The 25,719-nt window shown below is 41.9% G+C and overlaps 1 protein-coding gene across 1 annotated transcript in view; it reads left to right on the forward strand.

The window, feature by feature from the left end:
* Positions 1-25,719, forward strand: part of LAPTM4B (lysosomal protein transmembrane 4 beta) — a 62,796-nt gene that overhangs the window by 17,256 nt on the left and 19,821 nt on the right. Inside the window, exons 2-6 of the mRNA XM_081505193.1 lie at positions 7,411-7,522; positions 17,228-17,301; positions 17,644-17,766; positions 20,720-20,818; positions 25,388-25,483. Of these exons, the coding sequence (XP_081361319.1) occupies positions 7,411-7,522; positions 17,228-17,301; positions 17,644-17,766; positions 20,720-20,818; positions 25,388-25,483 (504 nt within the window). The remainder of the gene's footprint in view (positions 1-7,410; positions 7,523-17,227; positions 17,302-17,643; positions 17,767-20,719; positions 20,819-25,387; positions 25,484-25,719) is intronic.

Consider the following 25,719-nt stretch of genomic DNA (forward strand, 5'->3'; position numbering starts at 1 on the left):
TATGATTTAAGGGTGAAGAGCACTTTGGATCCCCAGAGAATATACAAGGGCCTGACACCACTTAAGTATTTGGACAGACGTTGAATTTATTTGCATGTGGAAGTAATCATTGTCAAGAACAAGGGAAAAAATATGTGACACCACAGGAACACTTGGTAAATAGAACAGGAACAGTTTGTACGTGACCTCCCAAAACGGACATAGAAAGCTCAAAGGTTGGTAAACATTAACCGAACAGGAACGTAAATATTCCCTCTCTTTCTTTTACATTTTGATTAGCTATGGTCATTGCATAATCTGCTCCTGGCAAGTCCTAACCATCTTCGTGGTTCTCATTTGGTGGTGATGTTTCATTCTTGGTCAGAATGGATGACTGGGTGATTTCTGTGTTCTCTTTTTTGGGAAGTGCTTCCTTCCCATTGTTCTTGGGGGCTTTGACTTGTATTTGACCATTTCCATCTGACCACATTTAATATCTGCCGCGGCTAGTCCTACACACACACACCCGTCTCCCCTTCACACACACACCCGCCTCCCCTTCACACAGACCTAGGTCCTCATGGGTCACCCTGTCAGCGTTCACATCCCATGTGGTGTCTTACATTCCCATCCAACACCTGAGGTTTCATATAATAACTCAGTAAACGTGTAGCAACACACAGACCTTCTGTTACGGAGGTTTCACCCTGGGATTAAAAGGGCACAGTGGTGAGTCTTTGGTGATGTGTAATGACCTTGCCATTACATCTTAGTATTATCTGTCTCCCTTCTCTGGATTCTGGAAGAACAAGAGCAGCTGGAAGGGAACCTTGGCCCCAGGAGTGTGTGAGCACAGAGGCACAGGACGAGGGGATGATCATGACTGAAGCAGCCGGAGCGCAGCCCACGTAGGACCTGGGACCCGCTCGGGAGCAAGAACTCAGACATCGGGAACGATGTGACTTGTTCAGAGACTGATCAGGAGAGAGGGCAACAGCATTGAGGACTGCGAGTCAGGCCGTCAAGAAGTGGGTCAGACCAGACACACCCAGAGGTCGGGCCTGAGGGCCAAAGACTGAAGAAAAAGGCTTTGAGGCCACGTGGCTGAGCTAACACAGGATAATTCGGACAGCCTACAAGTACTGTGGGCTTCCCAGGTGGCTCAGTGGTAAAGAATCCACCTACCAGTGCAGGTGGCCTGGGTTCAATCCCAGGGCTGGGAAGATCCCCTGGAGGAGGAAATGGCAACCCACTCCAGTGCTCTTGCCCGGGGAAATCCCATGGACAGAGGAGTCTGGTGGGCTACATAGTCCATGGGGTCACAAGAGTCAGACATGACTGAGCCATGCACATATATGCAGGTGCTTTTCCCACCTAAATCTGCCTTGTCATAGTCCTTATTTCTGATAATGACTAGATTTTGTCACCCAGGCTTGAGATGTCGAGAGTCTCTTTTTTTGCTTCTTTTTTATCTTTGCAGCTCGTCAGTTCCTATGTCTCTAATAATTTCGCCTCCACATCGAAAGGCCTTGGTTCTTCCACACACACGGCCTAAAGAGAGAAGTCACTTAACCTCCCAAACCGACGCCTAAGATGACAAATGTGAAGTGGATCAGAGCCTCACTGCTGCTCAGCCAGACTGTTGAGGGCCTTCCAGGTTGCTTTCCGGCCACCAATTTAGCCCCCCAGCCACTCCCAGCTTGATCTTCCTCACAGCAGCTCAGATCACGTCATATCCCACCTCAAAAACCTTTAAAGTTTCCTCATTAACTATTTGGATACAGCCCTACATTCTTCGCTTGGTTTGAGGACCCGCCAACCCCGCAGCCTGCCTTTCTGGTCTCAGCCCCTCACACTTTCTTTTGTCTACTGTGTTCTAACCAAATCCAGCTGCTTGCTAGTCTCAGCACAAGCCCCTGTTCCAGCGGCCTCACTCACACTTTAAATTTTTCTTTCTGGTTTTTTTTTTTGGCCCCACCACACGGCTTGCAGGGTCTTAGTTCCACAACCAGGGATTGAACCCCGGCCCTAGCAGTGAAAACACCGAGTTCTAACCACTGGACTGCCGGAGAATTTCCAAAATTGTTCTCTTGGGTTCCAGAACCTTCTCACTTTTCCAGTCCCTGTCCTAATGCTCCTGTGTCCACTGCACCTCCCCGTGACCCCGGTCTCAGCCGCAAGCTTCTGTAGTAACTTCTTCCGATTTTCCATTATTCTTTCTCTGAAGTCTTGTCCTGCTTCCTCTTTTTTGCTTTGTGTTATTTGAGTGTATGGTTTACTTACCCTCCTGAATCCTGGAAGGTTCTTCCTGAGCGCTTAGCAAAGCATCTGCTCAATTTTACTAATTGTTGGAGGCAATTAGTGAAAGTATTATGATAAGTAAACCAGGCAAGGGGATAATAACAAGCTGATCAAGAGTTGACAGGCCCATTGGAACCAAAAGGACACGAATGCAGCTGCATAGCCCTGTCTGGAGATTGAACCAGGTAATTTTCTGATGCCAACCAAGAGCCTCTATGTGGTTCTCGTTGAGGTCTGTAGACATAAGGCAACTAATTTTAAGTCACTGTTATACGCAAGCCACTCTTCTAGGAGTTTTACCAAATGACTATACCAAAGCCTTTGACTGTGTGGATCACAATAAACTGTGGAAAATTCTGAAAGAGATGGGAATACCAGACCACCTGACCTGCCTCTTGAGAAATCTGTATGCAGGTCAGGAAGCAACAGTTGGAACTGGACATGGAACAACAGACTGGTTCCAAATAGGAAAAGGAGTACGTCAAGGCTGTATATTGTCACCCTGCTTATTTAACTTACATGCAGAGTACATCATAAGAAACGCTGGGCTGGATGAAGCACCAGCTGGAATCAAGATTGCCAGGAGAAACATCAATAACCTCAGATATGCAGATGACACCACCCTTATGGCAGAAAGCGAAGAAGAACTAAAGAGCCTCTTGATGAAAGTGAAAGAGGAGAGTGAAAAGGTTGGCTTAAAGCTCAACATTCAGAAAACTAAGATCATGGCATACAGTCCCATCACTTCATGGCAGATAGATGGGGAAACAGTGGCTGACTTTATTTTTCTGGGCTCCAAAATCACCGCAGATGGTGACTGCAGCCATGAAATTAAAAGACGCTTACTCCTTGGAAGGAAAGTTATGACCAACCTAGACAGCATATTTAAAAGCAGAGACATTACTTTGCCAACAAAGGTCCGTCTAGTCAAGGCTATTGTTTTTCCAGTAGTCATGTATGGATGTGAGAGTTGGACTATAAAGAAAGCGGAGCGCTGAAGAATTGATGATTTTGAACTGTGGTGTTGGAGAAAACTCTTGAGAGTCCCTTGGACTGCAAGGAGATCCAACCAGTCCATCCTAAAGGATATCAGTCCTGGGTGTTCATTGGAAGGACAGATGTTGAAGCTGAAACTCCAGTACTTTGGCCACCTGATGCGAAGAGCTGACTCATTGGAAAAGACCCTGATGCTGGGAAAGATTGAGGGCAGGAGGAGAAGGGGACGACAGAGGATGAGATGGCTGGATGGCATCATTGACTCGATGGACATGGGTTTGGGTGGACTCTGGGAGTTGGTGATGGACAGAGAGGCCTGGCATGCTGCGGTTCATGGGGTTGCAAAGAGTCGGACATGACTGAGCGGCTGAACTGAACTCCTTTGAGCCTCAAACAGAGTATTTTCCATTGGCTTTTTTTTTTTTTTTCCTGACTGCTCCTCAAGGCATGAGGCATGTGGGATCTGGGATATTAGTTTACTGAACAGGAATCAAACCCAAGCCCCCTCCATTAGAAGTGTGGAGTCTTAACCTCTGGACCACCAGGGAAGTCCCTCTACTGGCTTCTGGTTATACTTAGAATAAAACCCAGACTCTGAAACTAGACCTACATGATCCCTAAATCTGGCCTGTATTTTCTAACCAGACTCACTGCACTGCCTCCTGACCCCCCCCCTTACCCGCCTTACTCCGCTCCCTGCTACATTAAAGCTTCACCCATGAATCCCAGATTTATGTGTGTTTTTTTCAGACCCAGTATGATAACAGAAGTAAGTGCATTGCCTTTGATGTTTTACTTTTAGAAACACATTCTGATCTTATTTCAGTCCATAATCTTATCCAAAGATAATAATGAAGAGAGGATAAAATGCCAAGAAAACTTGATGATTTCGCAGAGATCTTTGCTAAATCATCTGCCAGTTGTGGGACGAAATCATACTTTCCTTTAAGCTTTAAGTATTTCTGAAAGGTTTTCTTCAACTAGAATTTTGCTAATCATACTCTTTAAAATCTGCTATGAAATTTCTTGGCTCTTTGGAGGGAAACAAGAAACTGGCAGTTCTAATAGCCATTGTGGGGAGGGTGACGGTAGGAATAGGAGAGAGACTTGATTTTCGCTGTGTACCTTTTTGTACATAAATTTTAACCACATGCTTGTGGTATCTATTTAAATGAGTAATATATATATGTTCTAGAAAATTACCACTCATTATTATAACTCCTTGAAAAAGCAGTCTGGCCACGTTTGGAAAATAATGGAAGGAAAACGGTTATTCCAAATTCTACAACAGTTCTAAAACAACCACTTGGGATTGCCATTTCAAAATTGGATTCTAGAATGGGTATTTTGTAAAATGAATAACCTAACTCCGCATTTGAACCTCTTCTGTACACTGGCATTTCCAAATATGATTTTTAATAGTGTACGTGTGTGTAGTGTATGTGTGTGTGTGTGCTGAATTATGTCTGTCTCTTTGCGATCCCATGAACTGGAGCCAGCCAGGCTTCTCTGTCCATGAAATTTTTCCAGGCAAGAATACTGGAGTGGATTGCCATTTCCTTCTCCAGGGGATCTTTCCGACCCAGGGATTGAACCCTCATCTCTTATGTCTCCTGCACTGGCAGGCAGATTCTTTACCAACTAGTGCTGCTTAGGAAGCTGCCCAGTTTCTATAGGAGGAAATGCCTTTAGTTATTGTTGTTAGTAGAAGAATTTTCTTTAAGTATGAAAGGTTATTCATCTTTTTCTCCATTTTGACCAATGTGAAACACAGAGCTCTATCACAAGTGTCTCAACTCAGAAAAAAGGAGAAATGACCCAATCTCAGCCGGAGCCTCACCTAAGCTCTAAAACCTGCCCCCACCCCAGCCCCATCAGTGTTGGTCCCTGTGTGTATGCATGCAGCGGGGCAGTTGGGAAGAGAGGGCTGGAAATGCCACAGTGAAATGGGCAGAATCTCGCAGTTGGTGGGATGTAAGGAATAAGGAGGATGGGGAGCCCAAAGATAATCAAGGTTTGAGTAAAAAGAGAATTAAAGATGCTAGGTTTTTGAATTGAAATTCTTGGAACTCAATCCCATTTCTACAGTTTATTCGCCTGATCTTCGGCAGCGTTCTTAACCCCTAAGCATCAGTTTTCTCATTTATAAAACAGATAATAAAGCACCTACTTCAGTTAGGTTATTGGAGGACTAATGAGAAAAACTCCACATAAAGCACCTAGCATAGTGCCTGAATGTTTTCCACTTCCAATTACTAATGGCAGTTCTGCATTTTAATATTTATTTTTATTTTATTTCTGTCTGTGCTGGGTCCTCATTGCTGCATGCGTGCTCTCTCTAGTTGCAGCGAGCACGGGCTACTCTCTATTTGTGAATCGCAGGCTCTGGGGCACACAGTCTTGGTTGCCCCGAGGCATATGAGATCTTCCCAGACTAGGGATCGAACCCGTGTCTCCTATGTTGGCAGGTAGAGTCTTCCCCTTGGACCACCAGGGAAGTCCCTGATTCTGTTTTTAAAGGTAGAGACTAGGGGCACCGAGCCCTGCCTGACGCGGTGCAGCGTGTCTGCGGCCCCGCTGGAGTCCGCGGGGGCATCGCGGGACGCGGGCGTCGTGTGCTCGGAGTCAGTGGCCCTGAGGCTTCGAGGTGGCGCCGGGCCCTGTGCTGGTTGGTTGGACGTGTTCCACAATGGAACGTGGGGGGCCGTGTGCAGTAACGGCCTGAAGGACGCCTCCTTGTCCATCGTCTGCCAGCAGCTGGGCTGTGGGGAGCAGGGCTGGCTGGAGAACAGGCCGGCGCTCACCAGCCTGGGCACCTCCTGGGTGGACAACATCGAGTGCCGCCGGCTGCGGAACGCCACGCTATGGCAATGCCCCTCAGGCCCCTGGCACCCGCACTCTTGTGCCCGTGGAGAGGAGGCCTGGATCACCTGTGCAGGATCATCAGGGACAACGACACAGGATTCCGGGGAGGCCCTCAATTGCTCCTCGATGGGCAGCTGCCCAGGTTCTGGAATGTCGAGGAGTCTGCCCTCAGAAGGTGTTTATGAGGACATTGGAGCTGCCCCCATGGGGGAGAAAGACGAGGCTGCTGGAGCGTCTGGGGCCGAGGTGCCGCAGGAGGAGTATGATGACGCGGCGGAGCCGGAGCCCGAGGAGGGCGACGCGGAGGAGGGGCCCCCCTGAACCCCGCGGATGTGCAGCTCTGCGCCATGGCGTCCATGGCGCTCCTCCTGCTCTACTGCTGCTACGCGCAGGGCTCTGCTCCGGCCAGCCCCTACATCTAAACGGGCGCTCCGTGGGCGGGGCTCTTCCTAACCCGGGCCTCCTCACACCTCGGGCTGGGAAGGAAGACCCCAGTGGCCTCTGCCCCGGGACGTGCTGACCACGAGCCGGCTCCAGGGGACATCAGCGAGACTAGGGCAGGGGAGAGGGCAATGTGCCTGGGGGCTTTCATTCTCCTTGTTTCTTAAAGAGTTTTATTAAATGTCTCATCCATAAAAAAAAAAAAAAGGTAGAGACTAGAAAAGGAGGATATGAGAGGTGGGCAATGGTAAGGAAGCTGATTTCTGCTTAAGACAGGTTGGGTTTGAAGTACCCAAGGGAAATGTATTTAGTAGTTTCCAGAAAACAGAAATAGGGGCCTGGGATAGATTGGCCTGTGCCACTGCGGGAGTTAAAGATCTTCCACGAAATAGCTTTGCATTCATTCTCTGTCACCCTTCCCTGGATGGGCTCATAACTCTTGTTTTCTGAACCTGTGGAAAATGCTTGGTCACCTAACAAACTTGAGGTTGCTTGAAAAGAGTGTGCGTGGCTAGCTGGGGAGTTTTTCCAGCCACTGGCCTCAGGGCTTCTGCGTGTTTCTGCAGTGCTCCAGGGTGCCCGGCCAAGGGGACAGTGAGCTGAAACCAGCTGTCTCCTGCACACCAGGCTGTGTGCCCTTGGCTGCGTGAATGGACTGGCCATGTCATGTCTCTGCCTTGGGAATGTTTGTCTGCTCCCTCTGAGGGTGGGGCTTCGTGTTGAAAGTCCAGCAGCTGTTGAAGTTAAACTCCACGTGGTTCCTCTAATTTTCTATTGTAAGGGCCATATACTGGAGTTCGTTAAGGTTTTTTTCTTTTCCTCTTGCAGATCCTCAATGCCGTGGTACTGCTGATTCTGTTGAGCGCCCTGGCTGATCCAGATCATTATCACTTTTCAAGTTCTGAACTCGGGGGTGACTTTGAGTTCATGGATGATGCCAGTAAGTACATCAGACAATTGTAGATATTTTGGTATTTTCAAGGGCAGGGAATCCGGCTGCCACTTCTCCCTGTTAAATTATAAATAGTGATTCATGGGTCCATTTGAACTGATGCTTCACTCTCTTCCCGTCGTTACAAATCAGGACGACAAATATTTACGTATTTACGTGCTGCGTGTGTTCTGCCTCTAAGGGCAGGAGTCTCAATCAGATCTCTTTTGTCTTGTCTTTTTTTTTTTCATCTTATGTTAACTTTCTTGTTTTTTTAAATTTGTTTTGTCTGAATCTTTTTACACCCTGGGCCTTTTGGCTCTTTAAGGGGGAGAGGGACTCAGGAAGGAAGTTTCATATCTTATTGTGTCTTTATCTCTCAGTATTGACCTTTCCGTCAGAAAGTGACCTAACTACAGTCATGCTGTGTCCATGCTGACTGAGAGGAAGAGGACTGTGCACAGTCCCGGACAAAAGGTCATGCAGATTTATTTTCACTGGCCTTGCAGAACTTTAAATGCATTAAAAAAATGTGTCTGGAACAAAGTGAGTAAGGTGGAGAATGGCTGAAGGTGCAGTTAAGAGATGGACTGAGAGCCTTCAGCAGACATGGTGAGACTTGCGAAATTTATTCTCAGAGAGAGAAAGTCAGTTTTAGTATTTCGTGGTTATGAACTGGTGTGTGTTTTCCAGAAGATCCTTTTTGTTGCTGAGTGGAGGTGCATTAGGGGGCTGGGTGTGTGAGTACAGGGGCCTGGACACTGGTTCGGGGGGTGTTTCTCTGCAATCCAGGCTACACTGAGGATGGGGAAAGAAGGTCGGTTTGAAGATGGGATCAACAGAACTTACTGCTATGGCCAGTGAGAGAAAGGGAAGAATCAAAAACGACTCCTACTTTCCAACTTGAGTATATGACCTGCATCTTTTCAGGGGTGAGAGAGTCTGGAAATGGTACACACCTTGCAGGAAACTCAACTGTTTATTAATTTATTTCAACTTATTCAACAGATCTATTATAAGCATTCCAAAATGAACAAGAGTGTGTCCATCTCAATCACTGGCCTAACTTCATTTCCTTCCTAGATGACTTTTAGAAGCCTAGTAAACCAGTTCATTGCTTTGATATTAGACCTACTGATTCCATGAAGGCATTGGCGAAGAAAACTCAAATGACTTAATTAGCTTAGCATAGTTGTTAAGAGTGTGGCTCTGAAGCCAGAGACCATACTTTGAAACCTGACTCTGCTGTGTATGAAATGGGCTAATATTGGGCTAGTTACTGATGTTTGTGTGACTTAGTTTCCCCCTCTGAATATAGGGATGACTGTAGTATCTGCCTCGTCAGATGGTTCTGGTGGCTAAGTTAGTGCATGAAAAATGCTTCAAATGGGATCTGGGTCATAATAAGGGCTCAATATATTTCACTGGTTTATAGGCTTTTCTTAACTTAGATATAGCAAAGTGGAGAGATTAAAAGGGTAGTTGGGTATGTGAATCTATAACCCAGATGTCTGGGAAGGGGTAAATTTGAGGACATAAGTTTCAAAAAGACATTTACCTTAGGGAGATAGTAAGGAGAAAAGGGCAGGATCGGGTTGTGTAGGAGCGCTGACATTAGAAGTAGGAGGAGCAGCCGGAGAAGAGCTGAAGTGAAGTAAAGGCAAAACCAGTAGATACTTTATAGCCATTCTCTCCCACCTCCCAGCTTCAGAGTAGAGACCAAGGAGTCAGGGCAGTTATATCATCTGGGGGCGGGACCTGTCAGACAGACGTGGTTTCTGCTGTAGCATTGCTCATTCTCTCTGTTCTGGACAATCCTGTTACTCTGGTGAATTCCCCCAGAAAGGATAATGAGTTCCATTAATATTAAATTAATATCTCTCTGCCTTTTCTTCCCTTGAGTTAAAAGACCATGCAAGCTATAAATGTAATATTTGATTGACGTTTAGAAGTAATTTATCTTTCAGTGTTTCCAGTAGCAGGCTTCCTTTTCTAAGTAATTGAGGTTAGAAGAAGAAACTTGAAATGATACAGCTACGGTTGTTTCTGAATCAAGTAGTAATACTGCCTGCCTTGTTCTAATTGCCGGAGATTAAGCTGAGTAGTGACTGTCCAACAGTATTGGCTTAATTTAGCTGACTTCAAAGGCTTGCTGGTACTCAAAGCTTTATAACAGTAATTATTTTGTAATAACCTGGATACTAATTCCAGTGCATTTGCAGTTTCATATCTTTGAAAGAAATGAATGGTTTATAATTACTTTTATGACAATCTATTGATCTTTTAAATCACATGGTTGAAAAGATACAGAAGGATAAATGTTTATTCACTTGAGTGAATCATTTTCTTAACTGCCCTCACATTTCCTTTTTCATACGTTTTGATCTCTTTTTAAAAAGAAGTTGGTCAGGGACTTCCTGGTGGCTCAGTGATAAAGAATCCACCTGCCAACGCAGGAGACACGGGTTCAGTCCCTGACAAGATCTCATATGCTGTGGATCCACCGAGCCCATGCGCCAGAACTGCCGAGCCTTGCTCTGCAACGAGAGGCCACGGCAGTGAGAGGCACACACACTGTGGCTGGAGAGTAGCCTGCGGCTCAGCACAAGGAGAGCAAAGCCCGCGCAGCAACAGAGACTCAGCACAGCCATAAATAAATGAATAAGTGAATTTATTTTAAAAAATGTAGGTCAAGGGTCATCATGGCCGACAAGGCTGCTATATTTAACATACACGAGTGTAGAACTAAATAGTCCTTGAAATGGATACAGTCATTTGCTTTGAATTGTGCTTGAAGGTTATGGGATACAGTATAGCAATTTAACCTTGTTACCTTTTGGAATGGGTAGCCACCTCAAGATTTTATCAAGGACAGAACAGGAGTGTTTCTCACTTTTCCATGTGCTCTTTTCCCAAAATGGTCGGGTAGAAGATGGCCAGATCCCCATGATTTACATTGAAATGGAGGATATAGGAGAATCCGCTGGGATAAAGGAAAGAAAATAAAGATTTCTCTTTTTAAAAACAGCTAGCTCTTGAACATTTGTATTTTTACGTGATTTATATACAAAAACTTGTAATACATTTATAACTTATAAACATACTTATATGGTAAAAAAAAAATGGAAAGTCTAGGAAAGACTAGAAAACTGTCAGAGATTTAAGGAAACAAAGGAGATCCAGCTACATGCAGTATGAGACCCTGGATTAGATTCTGGAACAGGAAAAGGACATTAGGGAGGAAGCAGAAACAGGTAAAATTCAGATAAACAGATTTCATGGTTTTATTTGTGCAATATTAGGGGAGTGGCAAGGAACTGTAACAGGAGGTTTCAGAGCCAAACATAATGCCAAATAGCAGATTACCCCAATTCATTTCTGATTCATTTTGCAGCTAAGTTATCTTTCAAGCCAAACTTAACTTGTGAGTGTGTGTTAATTGCTCAGTCATGTCCGACTTTTTGTGACCCCACAAACTGTAGCCCTCCAGGCTTCTCTGTCTGTGCGAGTCTCCCAAGCAAGAATACTGGAGTGGATTGCCTGCCATTCCCTTCTCCAGAGGATCTAACCAACCCAGGGATCAAACACGGGTCTCCTGCATCGCAGGCAGATTCTTTACCATTTGAGCTGCAGGGAAGTCCAAAACTTAACATTATTCATTGGGCAAATAATATATGGCCATTAAAATAATAAGAAATTTGTTTCTGGGAAGGAAATGACCATTAGAATAATAAGAATTTGTTTACCATATATATGCATCTCATTTAAGATACACTTGTTGAAGAAAGGATGGTCTTTAAATTGTTCTGTGTGAAACCAAGAAAGAGAGAAACAGATACTTCACAAAGGAAGGTATTCTTATGAGTAAGAAACATGAAAATAGTCTTCACATTATTGGATATAAAAGAAGTGGAAATTATAAGCCCAGTAATGAATCACGATGCCCCTTCAAAATGGCAACATGAACAAAACTGACAATGCCACCTGATGGCTGTGGAGCCACCGAAATTCTCAAGCTACAGCCGGGAGTGTAATCGTACAACTTTGGGAAAACCAAAGCTAGATATACACCCACCCTATGATCCAGCAGTTTCATCCCTAGATATGTAGCCTGCGGATATGAACGCTTGTGTCCCTCATAAGCCGTGTGTAAAAATGGCCATAGTCTTTTTGTTCATAATAACCAAAAACTGGAAGCAGTCCACTTGTTCCCAGTGGTAGAATGGTCAGGAAGTGCAGTGATCAGAGATGAGACAATCCAAACCAAATGGGTGCTGAGGGTTCATTATAGCACTCTGTATACTTACATACTTCTGGGTGTGTTTGAAAGTTTTGATAATAACTAAGAAATAGAAGGGAAAAAAAAAGATCAGCAGGGGCCTTCCCTGTGGCTCTTGGCACCACATTGGAAAAGGCCCGGGATGCCTACCTGCTCTCTATTAACGTACCCCCAAACCAGCTGGGCAGTCAGTCCACTTGTGCACAACATCCCAATGTTTTGAGGAAATAGACATCCAAATGCAACAGCAGAGGAAGTGGAGCCATAGGAACCATCCTGGCCCTTTATTTTCTCCATCTACCCTCCCACCCTTCCACCCTTTTCATCTTTTTATCCTTTAAATCACATGGCTCAAAAGATTGCGTATTCTACACCTTGCTGCTGCTAAGTCGCTTCAGTCGTGTGCGACTCTGTGCGACCCCATAGACGGCAGCCCACCAGGTTCCCCCGTCCCTGGGATTCTCCAGGCAAGAACACTGGAGTGGGTTGCCATTTCCTTCTCCAATGCATGAAAGTGAAAAGTGAAAGTGAAGTCGCTCAGTTGTGTCCGACTCTTAGCGACCCCATGGACTGCAGCCCACCAGGCTCCTCTGTCCATGGGATTTTCCAGGCAAGAGTACTGGAGTGGGGTGCCATTGCCTTCTCCAATTCTACACCTTGCAGCCATCTTATTTTTCTAAAAACGTAATTCAATGAATATTTATTTTCAAGATCTTTTTACCAAGATGTAGATCTAAGAAGACCACTAGGGGTAGTGATGTAATTTGCTTGATCAAGGCTGGCTGTTAACTGTCCCTAGGTATGAAGGAGCCTTGACCTCTTTCTAGGGAGCACAGAGCTATCTTTGGGTCAGGGCCAACCCGAGGCCACCTCACAGCAGGGGGCAGCCTCTTATTCTCTCCAATCCCTTGTCTGGGCTCCTCCTTGGCTGAACTCAGCTAATGCCAGAGGGTAATGCAGGCCTGTTGATGATGGCCCGTATGAGTCTGGCTGCTGGGGGCAGAGAACTGGATGAGGACTTGGAGAGAGAGAGTGAGTGAGTGTGAGTGAGTGTGTGTGCCTGTGTGTAGGGGGCGAGGGGGGAGCTTTGTATTTTTCTCTCAGTAGCTCATATTATTGCTGTGAATGCATCTGAAAAGAGTTCTCTTCTAGACTTAATTGTGAAAATATACTTCAAATATTGTTTCCAGAAGCCAAAAATGTGGCCAAAAATTAGAGAAAAGTGAGCTGTAAGAATGCAGGTAAGAATACAAGTGTAAATCAGGTAATCATCTACCTAGCTACCAGTTTTATGGGAAGAAAACAAATCCAAGAAACGCAAAGGGAGAGGAGAGTAAGAGCTGGGTTCACGTCAACAAAGGCATTTCCGGAAACTCCTTTTCTGTTTCAGTGATTGGCTAAGTATCAGGAAATGTTTTCTAATTAAGTCTTTTGCAGCCTGTGGCGTAGCGTTTCTTCTGAACCTTTTCAAATTAGAACTGCATCATTAAGCCAGGAATTTAATGTAGGAAACAACTTGCGGGCCGTGTGATCTGACTGGTTGGTGTACTGTGCACAGAATAAGTAAAGGATATTTCTGTCACTGACCAGTAGTTTACTGGTTGTAAAAATCCCTGTTATTCGAACCAGTTCCTCATTCCTGTGGACGGAATTATAAAAAGAATGAATTTTAATTCTTCAGAGTACCTCTTGTATTTGCCACGGTATGCTTCACCTTATTCCAGAGGAGTTGACTTCTCCTCTAGATTGCTAGGAGATGCAAGATTTATTAGCCTGTTTTATCTGCTCTGCATTTTTATTTGACTTAAACTTTGATCCTACCTAAGCTGTTTCATATGCTGATGATTTATTCATTCTGTTCACTGTGGTTGGTATAGTTACTTATAGGAATAGAATTTTGAAAATTTCCTTATCTCAAATTAACATTTTTCTGTTATCTCATTGTGAGTGGTGATAGGATACCACCTAGGTGGTATAGGATAATTCTATTTATGCCTTTTAAATTTTTCCTGAGTTTTATATTTTTGAGAAAGATGGAAATTAAAAAAATTTTTAATGATTATGTGAGATTTAGTTCTGGAATGGTTTTCTTTTTAGACAGAATAGGACATAAAGATACTCAAGATTTTAATTTTTCTATATTAACATTGATATGTCTAATATTAAGAGATAACTTATCTAAATTGTATTATAACCTTATATAAATTATATGTTAATATAAAGGTCATTGATATTATTTTTTAATAAAGCCTTGGGTTTGCTTGTTTATCTGTCTCTGTTTCTTTTAAAATCTATGAGGGAGTCAAAGAGTATCCCACAATGGGTTGGCTTTTATAAAATTAATTTTTCTCAGTATAGAAGATACTTGTACAGAATTTAAAAACCATCAAAGTAAGACAAACAAGAAAATAGTGAACTTCTGCTTGAGTTCAAGTTTCAGAGATTGCTACAGGTTCTAACAAGCTTTGCACATAATAAAGGATGTCCAGCTCCTCTTAGCGAGGCTCTGTGGCTTCCCAGGACTCTGGCCTCTCCACCACTGTATTCGCTGTATCTCCTTCACAGCTGGGTAGCACAGAAGAGCATCGCTTCTGGAGGTAGACTTTTCTTGGCTAGTGTATCTCATCCACCACTTGCTAGCTGGGCAGTCTTGGGCAGGTTACTTGCCTGGCGAGAAGACTGTGAGGCTTATGTGAAATGCCCCGTTGGTACCTCTTCCCACATAACAGGGGAAGGTGAGGTCATTTAGCATTAAAGTTATAATGTAAATTATCAATACATGTGTATCCTAAAGGAAATCATACTCTTTAAGTACTGATCAGTATTCATTACCTTTTTTTTTTTAATTAATTAATTTATTTGGCTGTGTTGGGTCTTCATGGCTGCCTGCAGGCTTTCTCTCATTGCGGAGAGTGAGGCCACTCCTGTTGTGGTGTGTGGGCTTCTCACTGTGGTGGCTTCCCTTGTTGCAGAACTGTGGACTCTAGGGCACGTGGGCTCAGTAGTTGTGGCTCAGGGGCTTAGTTGCTCCATGGGATGTGGAATCTTCTGGGACCAGGGATCGAACCTGTGTCCCCTGTATTGGCAGGCGGATTCTTAACTGCTGGACCTCCAGGGAAATCCCATCGTCTTTTGATTCTCTTATAAAAAATTTTTTTGAGAATTAAATTTTTACTCCATTAATAAAAGTCATCAGCTTTATTATTAATTTATTGCATTAAATCTGTGTCTGTGTTAGTCACTCAGTTGTGTCCGATTCTTTGCAACCCCATGGACTGTAGCCCGCCAGGCTCCTCTGTCCATGGAAGTCTCCAGGCAAGAATCCTGGTGTGGGTTGCCATTCTCTTCTCCAGGGGATCTTCCCGACCCAGGGATCGAACTCTGGTCTCCTGCATTGCAGACAAATTCTTTACCAGCTGAGCCACCAGGGAAACCCTATATATCTGCTTTTTTTCTTTTCTTTTCTTTTTTTTTTTTAAACTTTTTTTGGCTGGGCCTTGGTGTACATGGGGTCTAGTTCCCTAATGAGGGAATGAACCCGCGACGCCCCCCCCCCCCCCCCCCCGCCCGCATTGGAAGTGCAGAGTCCATTGGACTGCCAGGGAAGTCCGGATTTATCTGCATTCTCTTACAGAAAGTACTTTGACCTTGTGCTTCTGTTTGTAAACCTCCCATTTAAAATATCCTCTCATCTCTGAAGTTGAGGATATAGAACAGGTGATTCTGAAGTTGGAATACTTTGGAGAAATACCTATAGGAAATGGCAGACTAAATTGGTTTATTTGGTTAGTTCAAAGCTTAAGGAGAAACAGCATAGAAGAGTAAAGTCAGAGATTTGAAGTCATAAGATCAGGATTAGTCATAGTTTAGCCTTTTAACGCAGATGCCATCTCAGCAGGTTATGTAACCTCTGAGCCCTGGTTTTATAATCTCTTCATTGGGCACAGTAACATCTACCTTCGAGTTAGGAAGACTCAATGAGATAGCTGTGAAAATGCCTCGGGAACTGACATCTGCACTCTGCAGATAACTTTACTGCAGGGTTTTTTGTATTCTCTTAGCCTGATGATAACCCTACATGTTATCTTCAGAAACCCAGCCTTATTGTACTTCTTATCAGAATCTCTTAAAAAAATACATGACCTCTTGAGTAAGTCTTCAGTTTGTGCCTCCTGTGATATAGGCTTTATACTAGAGATGCACTGTTCAGCAGAAATACAGTGCAAGCACATAAGTCACTCTAATTTCTTAGTAGCTTCGTTTAAAAAGGTAACTCAAATAGGTGATTGCCTTTAATAATATATTTAACTCAGTATATCCCTAATATTACTTCAGCTTGTCATCAGTATAAAAATGATCAATAGGATAGTTTAATTTTTTGTATACTAAGGCCTTGAAATCTGGAGGACATGTCAATCTTAACAACACATCTCATTTTAGATTGACTACAGTTCAAGGGCTCAGTGCCCACGTGGGGCATGTCACCTCCATGCAGTAGTGAATGAGTCATAGAAACTCATTTTCGTCAGGAAGGTTCCTCTAGCAGAGGAAGACAGACAGTCCATAAACACCAAATATAAGTAGGACAATAGTGATGTGTTCTATAAAGAAAATAACAGCAGTCTTGTGGGCATGACTGGGAGGCCACATTAGCCAGGATGACCAGGGACGATCTCCTGGAGGTGTTGAGTCAAGACCTGAATGATTAAAAAGGCAAAAGCTGATCATGTGAAAATATGACAGACATTACAGGGCAAGTGTGGGGCCCTGAAGTGGGATGAGTCGGCTTGTTCAGTGAACTCAGTGATACGTCTGGATTAGGCTGAGCAGAAAAACGTGGGAGGGGATGAGAGGTCAGCAGGTTCTAGACTAAACACAGACATAAAGGCCTTGATAAGAAATGGAGATTTTTAAGTGAGGTAGGAAGCCTGTGGAAAGTTTTAATAGGGATCTGAGACACGTGAGATTATAAAATACAAGTTATATACCTATTTGTTAAAAGAATACCTCAGTTTATATATATATAATTCAGTGGACCAAAAGACCAAACTGTTTAATATATAGAGATGTTTATATATATATTTAATATAGATGTAGATATATTTAATATCTGTTAAATATATATATCTATTAAATATGTTAAATAGGTTTAATATATCTATTAAATATATCTATAAATAGAGTTGAACACCACTGAGTGACCGACACAGATATTTTATATAGACGTACAAACATGATTTAAGGAGGACATCTTTCAGGCACTTTGCTTCCATTATCATCTTCTCAAATTCCAAAGGAACACTGGTGATTTACTTAGTAAAAAGTTCTTGTCTATAATTGCTTTATAAACAAATTGCCTTTGAAGAATGACTAAAAAATGTTAAAACAGTAGAGCTACAACTGATTTTCTTTCTTTCTTAAAAAACTTTTGACAGACATGTGCATTGCCATCGCGATTTCTGTTCTCATGATCCTTATCTGTGCAATGGCTACGTACGGAGCATACAAGGTAAGCGGCTTGGGAACAAGGTCCTGGGCCTTTCCCTCCATCTCTTACACGTATAATCTGTGTCGCTGTCTGTAAGAAGTAAGTTATGGTTGTTCTCAGTTTCCTGTAGGAATCTTTGGAAGTTTAAATCTCTTATTAATGTTACATGGAAAACCGATGTTACAGTCTCAGAAACGTTCGCTGGAGGCTTGTGGTTGACTGCTTTTGTGTGGTTTACCACGTTGCCATCATGACCCACTTTAATGTATTTCTACTTTTCCATTTCCCTTCATATTAAGATTTCTCTGAATTAATGTTTTTTAATACCAAGCATATTAACACATTCTTCTCTCTTCTGTTCAGCAACACGCAGCCTGGATCATCCCATTCTTCTGCTACCAGATCTTTGATTTTGCCCTGAACACCTTGGTTGCGGTCACCATACTTGTTTATCCAAACTCCATCCAGGAATACATACGACAGCTGGTATGTGTGACCTTCAAAATTGCAATGTCTCTTCATGACATCGAAGAGACATCCCTATCTTTGGTCAAGATAGGGATATAAAGGAAGTAGAGATAAACATACACATAATAATTTATAAAAAAACTTGCATCTGAGATTAGAGATTTTTGAATAAAGATTTTTAAATTTCTTAGAATGCTTTTTGGGAAAACTTAACCCCCTAAGGTAGATCAGTGGTGATGATGGTATTGGAGGCACCTACCTAATTTACAAGCTGCTTACTAATTGTCTTGTTTTTGTAAAATTCGATTTGCTCAGTTATCAGCAGAGGGTAGCTTTTTGCCTCTGCTGTGTATGGAAAATGGGAAACTTGATATACACTGGTTCCCACACTTATTGACTGTAGAACCCCTTTCTTCCTCCAGCTTCTTTTTGGGGCTGGTTTTCTATTAAATGTCCTCTGTGACCTTATGAGTGAATATGGGTGGCTTGCTATTAAGAAGCTCACGGAGGGTGTGAGGTTAGGATACAGCCATGCCTTCACGTTTTTAAATTGTTGTGTTTTGAATTATGAATGTATATGAAAATGTAATTTCTTCAAAATCAAAGAACGTTTAAATGGAGAGAATGTTCAGTCTTTGGAGGTTGTAATAGTAGTTTCTGAGCATGGGGGAAGAAGCAGGTTGTCTTCTGGGATGAAGACACAGACTTGGGGCTTTGATGTGGTAACAGAGGTCAGGACGGTCAGTGGAAAAGAGATGTGGAGCGGATGGAGGCAGGCTGGAAGTGTGGCAACAGTTCCTGACCTTTCGGGAGCCTGCCCGGATCATGGGACTAGTGCTCCGTGGACCGCGTATGAAAAGCCTCTAGAGTTTTGTCCCTTTAAAATATCAGGTGGTCATTGCTGTAGGAAATAGCTTTTTTTTGTTTCTTAGAAAACAAGTCTATGTTTTCATAGAGTGTAGTGTCAAGGAAATTTTGGTGTTTTCCTATTATCTAACTTAACGTATTATTTCTTGTGATAACAGCTAAGTGTTTCTGCGTGAGGGGGTTTATACGTGACCAGCAGGTTGTAGAACTACCTCTGTAAGGACTCGGGCTTGAGTCTGTAAAGATAATCTGGCACTGAGCTCCTAGCGCCACCCGGGAATTGTGGAGGAAACAGGATTGCCACGTAGCCTGTCATGTGAGGGGGTTGGGAAAGGGTTTCATGCAGTAGAGGACATCAAGGCAAGACACGACTATAGTCCTGATTACTGTAAGGTTTCCAAGGAGGAGAAAGGCTGACGTGCAGGCAGGCGTTTAGAGCACTCGTGATGCTACCTAGACTTCCTGTCACACGCGCATCATTCAGTCACTCTGTACTCACTTCTAAAATGATAATGTTAGTGACGCTGACAGTGATCCTAGTGTCAGTTTAAAAAATCACTATCTACTCTTATTTGTAAATATAAACCAAATTATACAAGTAGGTATCTTCCGAAACTCCTACTTGAAGATCCCTCTGGGCGGAACGAGCAAGGCCTCCAGGTTATCACAGTGCCTAAGCGGCAGACAGCAATGAAAGGGGACATCAGACTTCCCCTGATACTGCGGCTCTTGTTGACAAGTTGAGATATAGTGAGTCTGGGGAGACTTGTCTGAGAAGGCTGATGGAGAGAAGTCCCAGTGCCTGCTCTTTTCATGTGGAGCCTTGTAAAACAGATAAAATAAGCTGTGCATGTGTTTTTGTAGGTCTTAACTGGATATAGAAACCATGTTCACTTTTCTGGGGTAAAGAGTGTAAAAGATCTTTGTGGAAAGGGTCTCACCCACTTTAATCCCGGTTTGTTTGATTTTTCCCCTATGTTTCTGGAAACAGTAAGATTTCATGTTGTTCTTATAAATAACATCCATTTGTTTTCTTCTTAACCCTTTGAGATCAGTACTACAGACAGCCCTTTCAGGTTCCAAGGGGCAAGGGCCCGTTTGATGACCTGATCACAAGGAATGACTTAGATTTTATTTCTTAGGTATTTTGCCAGGATGGAAGTAGACTCTGAAAACCACTGGGTGAGGGTCACCCTGGAGAGGGCCAGCCACATGAGTCACGAGTTTTCTCCTTTGTTAAGTCTCAGATTACTGCTAAAGTGGGATCCAAACATATAGTATTGGGTGACAGGGAGAGGTGAAGGGTGACCGCACAGAGCTGCCTTCCACATACACTGTCTAAGCCGATTACCGTGAGAGCGTTGATCTGTGCTGAGCACATGGTTTATGGTGATGTCCTGTCATTCCCAGGAACTATATATAGTAGCAGATTTCAATCCTCCTAAAAGGGTTTCATTTGCCCTGGTAGTTAATCAATTTGGTCAGATGGTAGGACTTTTTTTTTTTTAATTCAAGTGTAGTTGATTTATAATGGTAATTTACAGTGTTAATTTCTGCTGTACAGGGAAGTAATTGTTATACATAGATATACATTCTTTTTACTAAAAAAACTTTTTTTATTGAAGTATACTTGATTTAACAATGTGCCAATCTGCTGTTCAGCACAGTGACTCAGTTATAAACATACATGAATTATTTTTTTAAATATTCTTTTCCATTATAGGAAATGATATTTCCATTATAGGAAATGATATTCTTTTCCTAAAATGGAAAAGAATATTTTCCTGTATCCAATATCACAAAAGAATATTTTCCTATTTCCAGTATCATAGGACATTGAATATAGTCCCATGTGCTATACAATAGGACCTTGTTTATCCATTCTGTATATAATAGTTTTGATTCTTTTTAATGCTGTAAATACCTATTAATACAAGATTCTGCTCTTTGAGAAGTAGCATCAGTAGAAATGCTCTATATAAAGAAGGCAGTATTTTATTTTAGTTTTTATTTTTAAAAGTTATTTATTTTTGATTGTGCTGGGTCTTCATTGCTGCACTTGATAATTAATGGGATTTGCCAATAAGACTCTTCTCTTTTCCAGCCTCCTGATTTTCCTTACAAAGATGATATCATGTCAGTGAATCCTACCTGTTTGGTCCTCATTATTCTTCTGTTTATCAGCATTATCTTGGCTTTTAAGGTAAGCGTGAAGATTTTACATATGGTCTAAATATTATTGAATGTATTCATGAATGCCACAGAAGTAAGCAAATTTCTGTCTATTTATTATCTTCCTTTAGATTTCTGAACTGCTTTTTGAATTCCTAACAGTTTTGTTTCTTCTCTTATCTGTATGACAGAAATAAACACTAACCACACTTAACACAGGCCAACTCAAAGTATTCTAAAATCTGTTTGGATGTGAATAAATTAATGTTGTGCATTTATGCAGTATGTATTATGTATCATAGCATCCATTACTGTGTCTCAGTACACATTCCTTTGTAATTTGATTTTTAAAAAATATTTTTTTCCATATTTAACTTTTTGAAAATTTTTTTAGTTGAAGGGTAATTGCGTTACAGAATTTTATGGTTTTCTGTCATTTGTTTTTTAAAACATAATAAACTTTGAACATTATTCTGTAACAATGTATTAGATGAACTTAGTTTTATAAATTAGTTGTTTTTGGACATTGAGATAGTTTCTACTTTTTTACTTCTAAATAGTACTTCAATGAATATATTAAATTAAATGTATCTTCTGTATACTTACACATTTATTCCCTCAAGATATATTTCTTGACATTAGAAGGATATGCATAATTTGAAGGTTTTCTGTAGGTTATCAGATTGGTCCTCCCCTAAAGTTGAATGACTTAACACTCCCTTCAGCCACATTTCCCTCACCTTCAGCAAGTGAGTGGCCTGTATCTTTTTCCTCTTTGTAAATCTGGTAATAAAAACATCATAATTACTGGAACTGGTGTGCTACTAAGTAGAAAATTCTCAGGTTAGACTTTGAACTTTTAATTCTGAGTATCTTTCATTGTCTTTATTTAGGCATAAAGTTACCTGGTTCTTTAAAAATCAAGCCTCAGTGAGCTTGAATAAGCTGTGTTTCGGGAGAAGAGTCATAGCGGTTTGTTGAAGAGGAGTAGAAAGAAAATGATTCATTGAAAGTCACTTAGGTCTGCATTTTCTCTCCATAAAGCACACTCTGCATTTTTTGATATTGCACGTATGGTTTAGTGGTGAGGATTTGGGTGAATTTTATAGACGGATGTTGAGGCTTACCGCCCCTGCAGCTCCTGCCCCCACACCCCAAATTCTTGACTCCTCAGTCAGCCCCAGACCACCCCTGGCATGAGGCTTCAGACTGTCAAATCCCACCCCTTGAGCTTTGTCACTGAAGGCTAGATTCCTCTTTAGCTTCTGCCCGATTGAAGCCCTTCAGCCATGCCTTCCTGTAGACTCTGTGTATTAATTCCAGATTTTCTCATTTTTACCGGCAAGAAGGTTAATCTGACCAAGCTACCCTGTGCCATTGCCCAGAAACTGCTCTTTAAAAATGCATTTTAATTGTGTAGCCATTTACATTTTTATTGGAAATGCTTACTTGAGATTTTAAGTCAGGGGACCTAGATTTAGCTTCAGTCACTGCTGTATCTAGTTGTGTGACCAGAGCCTCGGTTTCTTCCTTTCCTTAACAGCAGTAATAGCTACGAAAACATTCTGTAGGGCAGGAAGGTGCATCACTCATTTACTTACCCAGTAAAGCCCTGGTGTGCCAGGCCACGTACGGGCAGGAAGGTGCATCACTCATTTACTTACCCAGTAAAGCCCTGGTGTGCCAGGCCACGTCTTAGGTGCTGGTGTAGGCATCATGCGTTTATCAGTTGCAAATCACAATGATCTAATAAAAGGCTTCATACAAATTGTTCACAGCACTGTCTCCAACCTGTGAGTAACGTGTTACACATAATAATGATAATACATAATAGCTATATTATCTGTTCTCGACTAACCAGATTGCATTTCCTTGAGAACACAGATCCTACCTTCATTTTTCTCTCCCTTGTGGAGACTCAATAATTGTTAAAAAGAAAATGTGAATACATATATGTTCTGTGCTGTCACATATCCGTTTGCCTGATTAGTAGCTCTCACAACCTAAATTCACTGTTAAACTCTTCAGTAAGTTTTATTGCTGGCGGTCCCTGGGAGCCCAAATAGGACTTGTGTCAATTTCACTTTGTTCTTGGTTGGCAAGGAACAACGCTTACCACCTAGCTCTCCAAATAAATGACGGGCTTACTTAACCTGTCAGTACAAGTTCATTTGGAAAATAGACCAAATATTTCTTTTTCTTTTTTAAACATTTTTATTTTTTTGTTAACTTTTGGCTGTGCTGGGTCTTACTGCTTTGCGCGGGCTTTCTCTAGTTACGGTGAGCAGGGGCTACTCTTCGTTGCCATGCACGTTCTTATCATTGTGGTGGCTTCTCTTGTTGCGAAGCACAAGTTCTAGGCTCACAGGCATCAGTAGTTGTGGCCGGCAGACTCCGTAGTTGCAGCCTGTGGGCTCTAGATCACGGGCTTAGTTGCTCTGCGGCATGTGAAATCTTGCTGGACCAGGGATCAAACCTGTTGGCAGGCAGATTCTTATCCACTGTGCCCCAAATATTTAATGCTTTAATCAAGATTACAGAAATGTCAAACGGAAGTAAGTTTACTGCAGTAAGTTATTGGGGTTTTAGAGACATTGGGCCAAGTTTTTCTCCTGTGGGAGTGTTGAGCGAATGTGTGCTCCGAGTGTTGCAAGGGGGCCCTCGAGAGTGCAGACTGGACGTATGAGGCCCCAGACACCAAGTACGTCCCCTCCGGGTTTAACCTTCATTTGGAGATTCATCATTTTGGAGGCCTCACATCAGAAAGAGTTCTTGCCTTAAAAAGAACCTTCTGTTCACTGCTAAAATAATGGACAAGTTCTTGCATAGGACACAACAGAAAATGTTCAAGCATTCCTTTTTTATTTGTATTAAAATTCTCACTGAGTCTAGGGTTTTTTGTTTGTTTTTGATTTATGGAGAAGCAAGAACATTGTTGGGTTAACTGAAGATTCGTGTAAATTGAACATACTGTGTACAATGTTCCAGAAAAATACCCTTTCCATCTCTTTCTCATTGTTCTCTGGTTTCAGATTATTGCCATTCAGAAAACATTTTACTAAAATAGCATTACACAGTAAATAACATTTTCATCTTAACATTATCACAGAAAGTTTAACTGTAGGAAATAATAACCCCCAAGTACAAATGCAGCTTCAAACCGCTTTCTGAGTACACAACAGAACGTTAACCTCACTCTGCTGAAAAGTGTTGACACATACCCCATTTGTCTTTAAATGTCTTCTTTTTTGTAAAGCAACTTTCTTGAGATAAAATTCACATATCATGTTCTCATATATCTATATTCTCATATATATCATAAAGTTCACATATCATAAAGTTCTCCCATTTAAATATACAATACAGTGGTTTTCAATATATTCACAGAGTTATATAAATACAGCTCAGTGGTTAAACAGTGTAATTGTAGAACATTTTTACCATTTGATGTTTTCCCTCACCCCCACCCCTTGCTCCTGGTAACCACTAATCTGCTTTGTGTCTCTGTGGGTTTGCCCATTCTGGACATTTCTTGTAAATGGAATCATACAATACGTGGTCCTTTGTGACTGGCTTCTTTGACATTTCCAAGGTCCATCCATGCCGTAGCTTGTATCAGAAGTTTCTCTCTCGCTGAATAATATTCCATTGTTTAAACATCATACAATGGAATATTTTGTTTGTCCAGTCTTGACAGATACTTGGATTGTTTTACTCTTGATATTATGGATAACATAAACTTTTATGTGGACCTACGTCTTCATTTCTCTTGGGTATATACCTCAGAGTGGACTCTCCAGGTCACGCGGTAACTATTTAAACTTTTGAGAAACTTCCAGGCTGTTTTCCACATGGCACCATTTTACATTCTCGACAGCACTGTAGGAGGGCTCCATTTTCTCCATATCTTTAAACGTCTTTTAATCAAAGAATTTCAAAGCTAGAAAAGGCCTTTATAATCATTTCATTTTAATCTAATTACACATGATGGGAATGAAAGTGCAGAGAGTTCATATTTTAAACATTTCCCATGAGCTCATGCTTTATTTCTAGTATGTCTTTATTCTGAACCTGAATTTTAATTATCCTCTTTGGATATTTCATTATGAAAATGGAAATGTTTCAGTGAATTTTATTGACCATGAAGCAGATTGACGTGCTATGAACCTTTTTTTTTTTTTAAGTTGACTTGTATAATAAAATTATATATAATGATGCAGAGTAAAAATCCCAATGATCCAGAGTTAAAATGTGATGAGAACTGGCTAATGAATTGGTTGTTCTGTGACTGAGGGGCAATAAATATTTGTAGAGAATGCTCCTTTCACTCCTTTTTCCTGGAACTTTTCTCCTACTTTCAGCCCATTCCTCCCCACCACCTTCTGCATGGTGTGGTAGAATAAGGCTGTAGTGTCACCTTTGGCCAGAAAGTTACTGTACCCAAAATGTGTAATTTTAAAGGCTTTTTGGCCTAGTAGAGTTAATGTGTGTTTAAAATTTATGTAAATAAATATTTTGCAATATGGCTTTATCCATGGTGATATTTTAAATTATCTGAAGTTTGAAAATTAAGGTCCTAATAATGACTACTTATTTGCAGGGTTACTTGATTAGCTGTGTTTGGAACTGCTACCGATATATCAATGGCAGGAACTCCTCTGATGTCCTGGTTTATGTTACCAGCAACGACACTACGGTAGGTGTGACGTCACTTCACATGGAGATCTCCACATGTCCACTCTGATGGCTTCTACGCGTTTCTAGTGTTTGCTGGTTTTTTCACTGTTGTTGAGACATATTCATGAGCTGCTTAGTCATCAAAGGATTCATAGTTGAATGAAATGTGTTTTGTTTTCCTTACAGGATATTAAAATCTAGATGGCTCAGCTTTTGATTCATTTAAAAATTATTACAAATAGATAATATGTGCCT

The sequence above is a fragment of the Giraffa tippelskirchi genome, chromosome 6 (assembly GCF_054371585.1).
Source record: "Giraffa tippelskirchi isolate mGirTip1 chromosome 6, T2T-mGirTip1v1.2.pri, whole genome shotgun sequence".
NCBI classification, from domain to species: domain Eukaryota; kingdom Metazoa; phylum Chordata; class Mammalia; order Artiodactyla; family Giraffidae; genus Giraffa; species Giraffa tippelskirchi.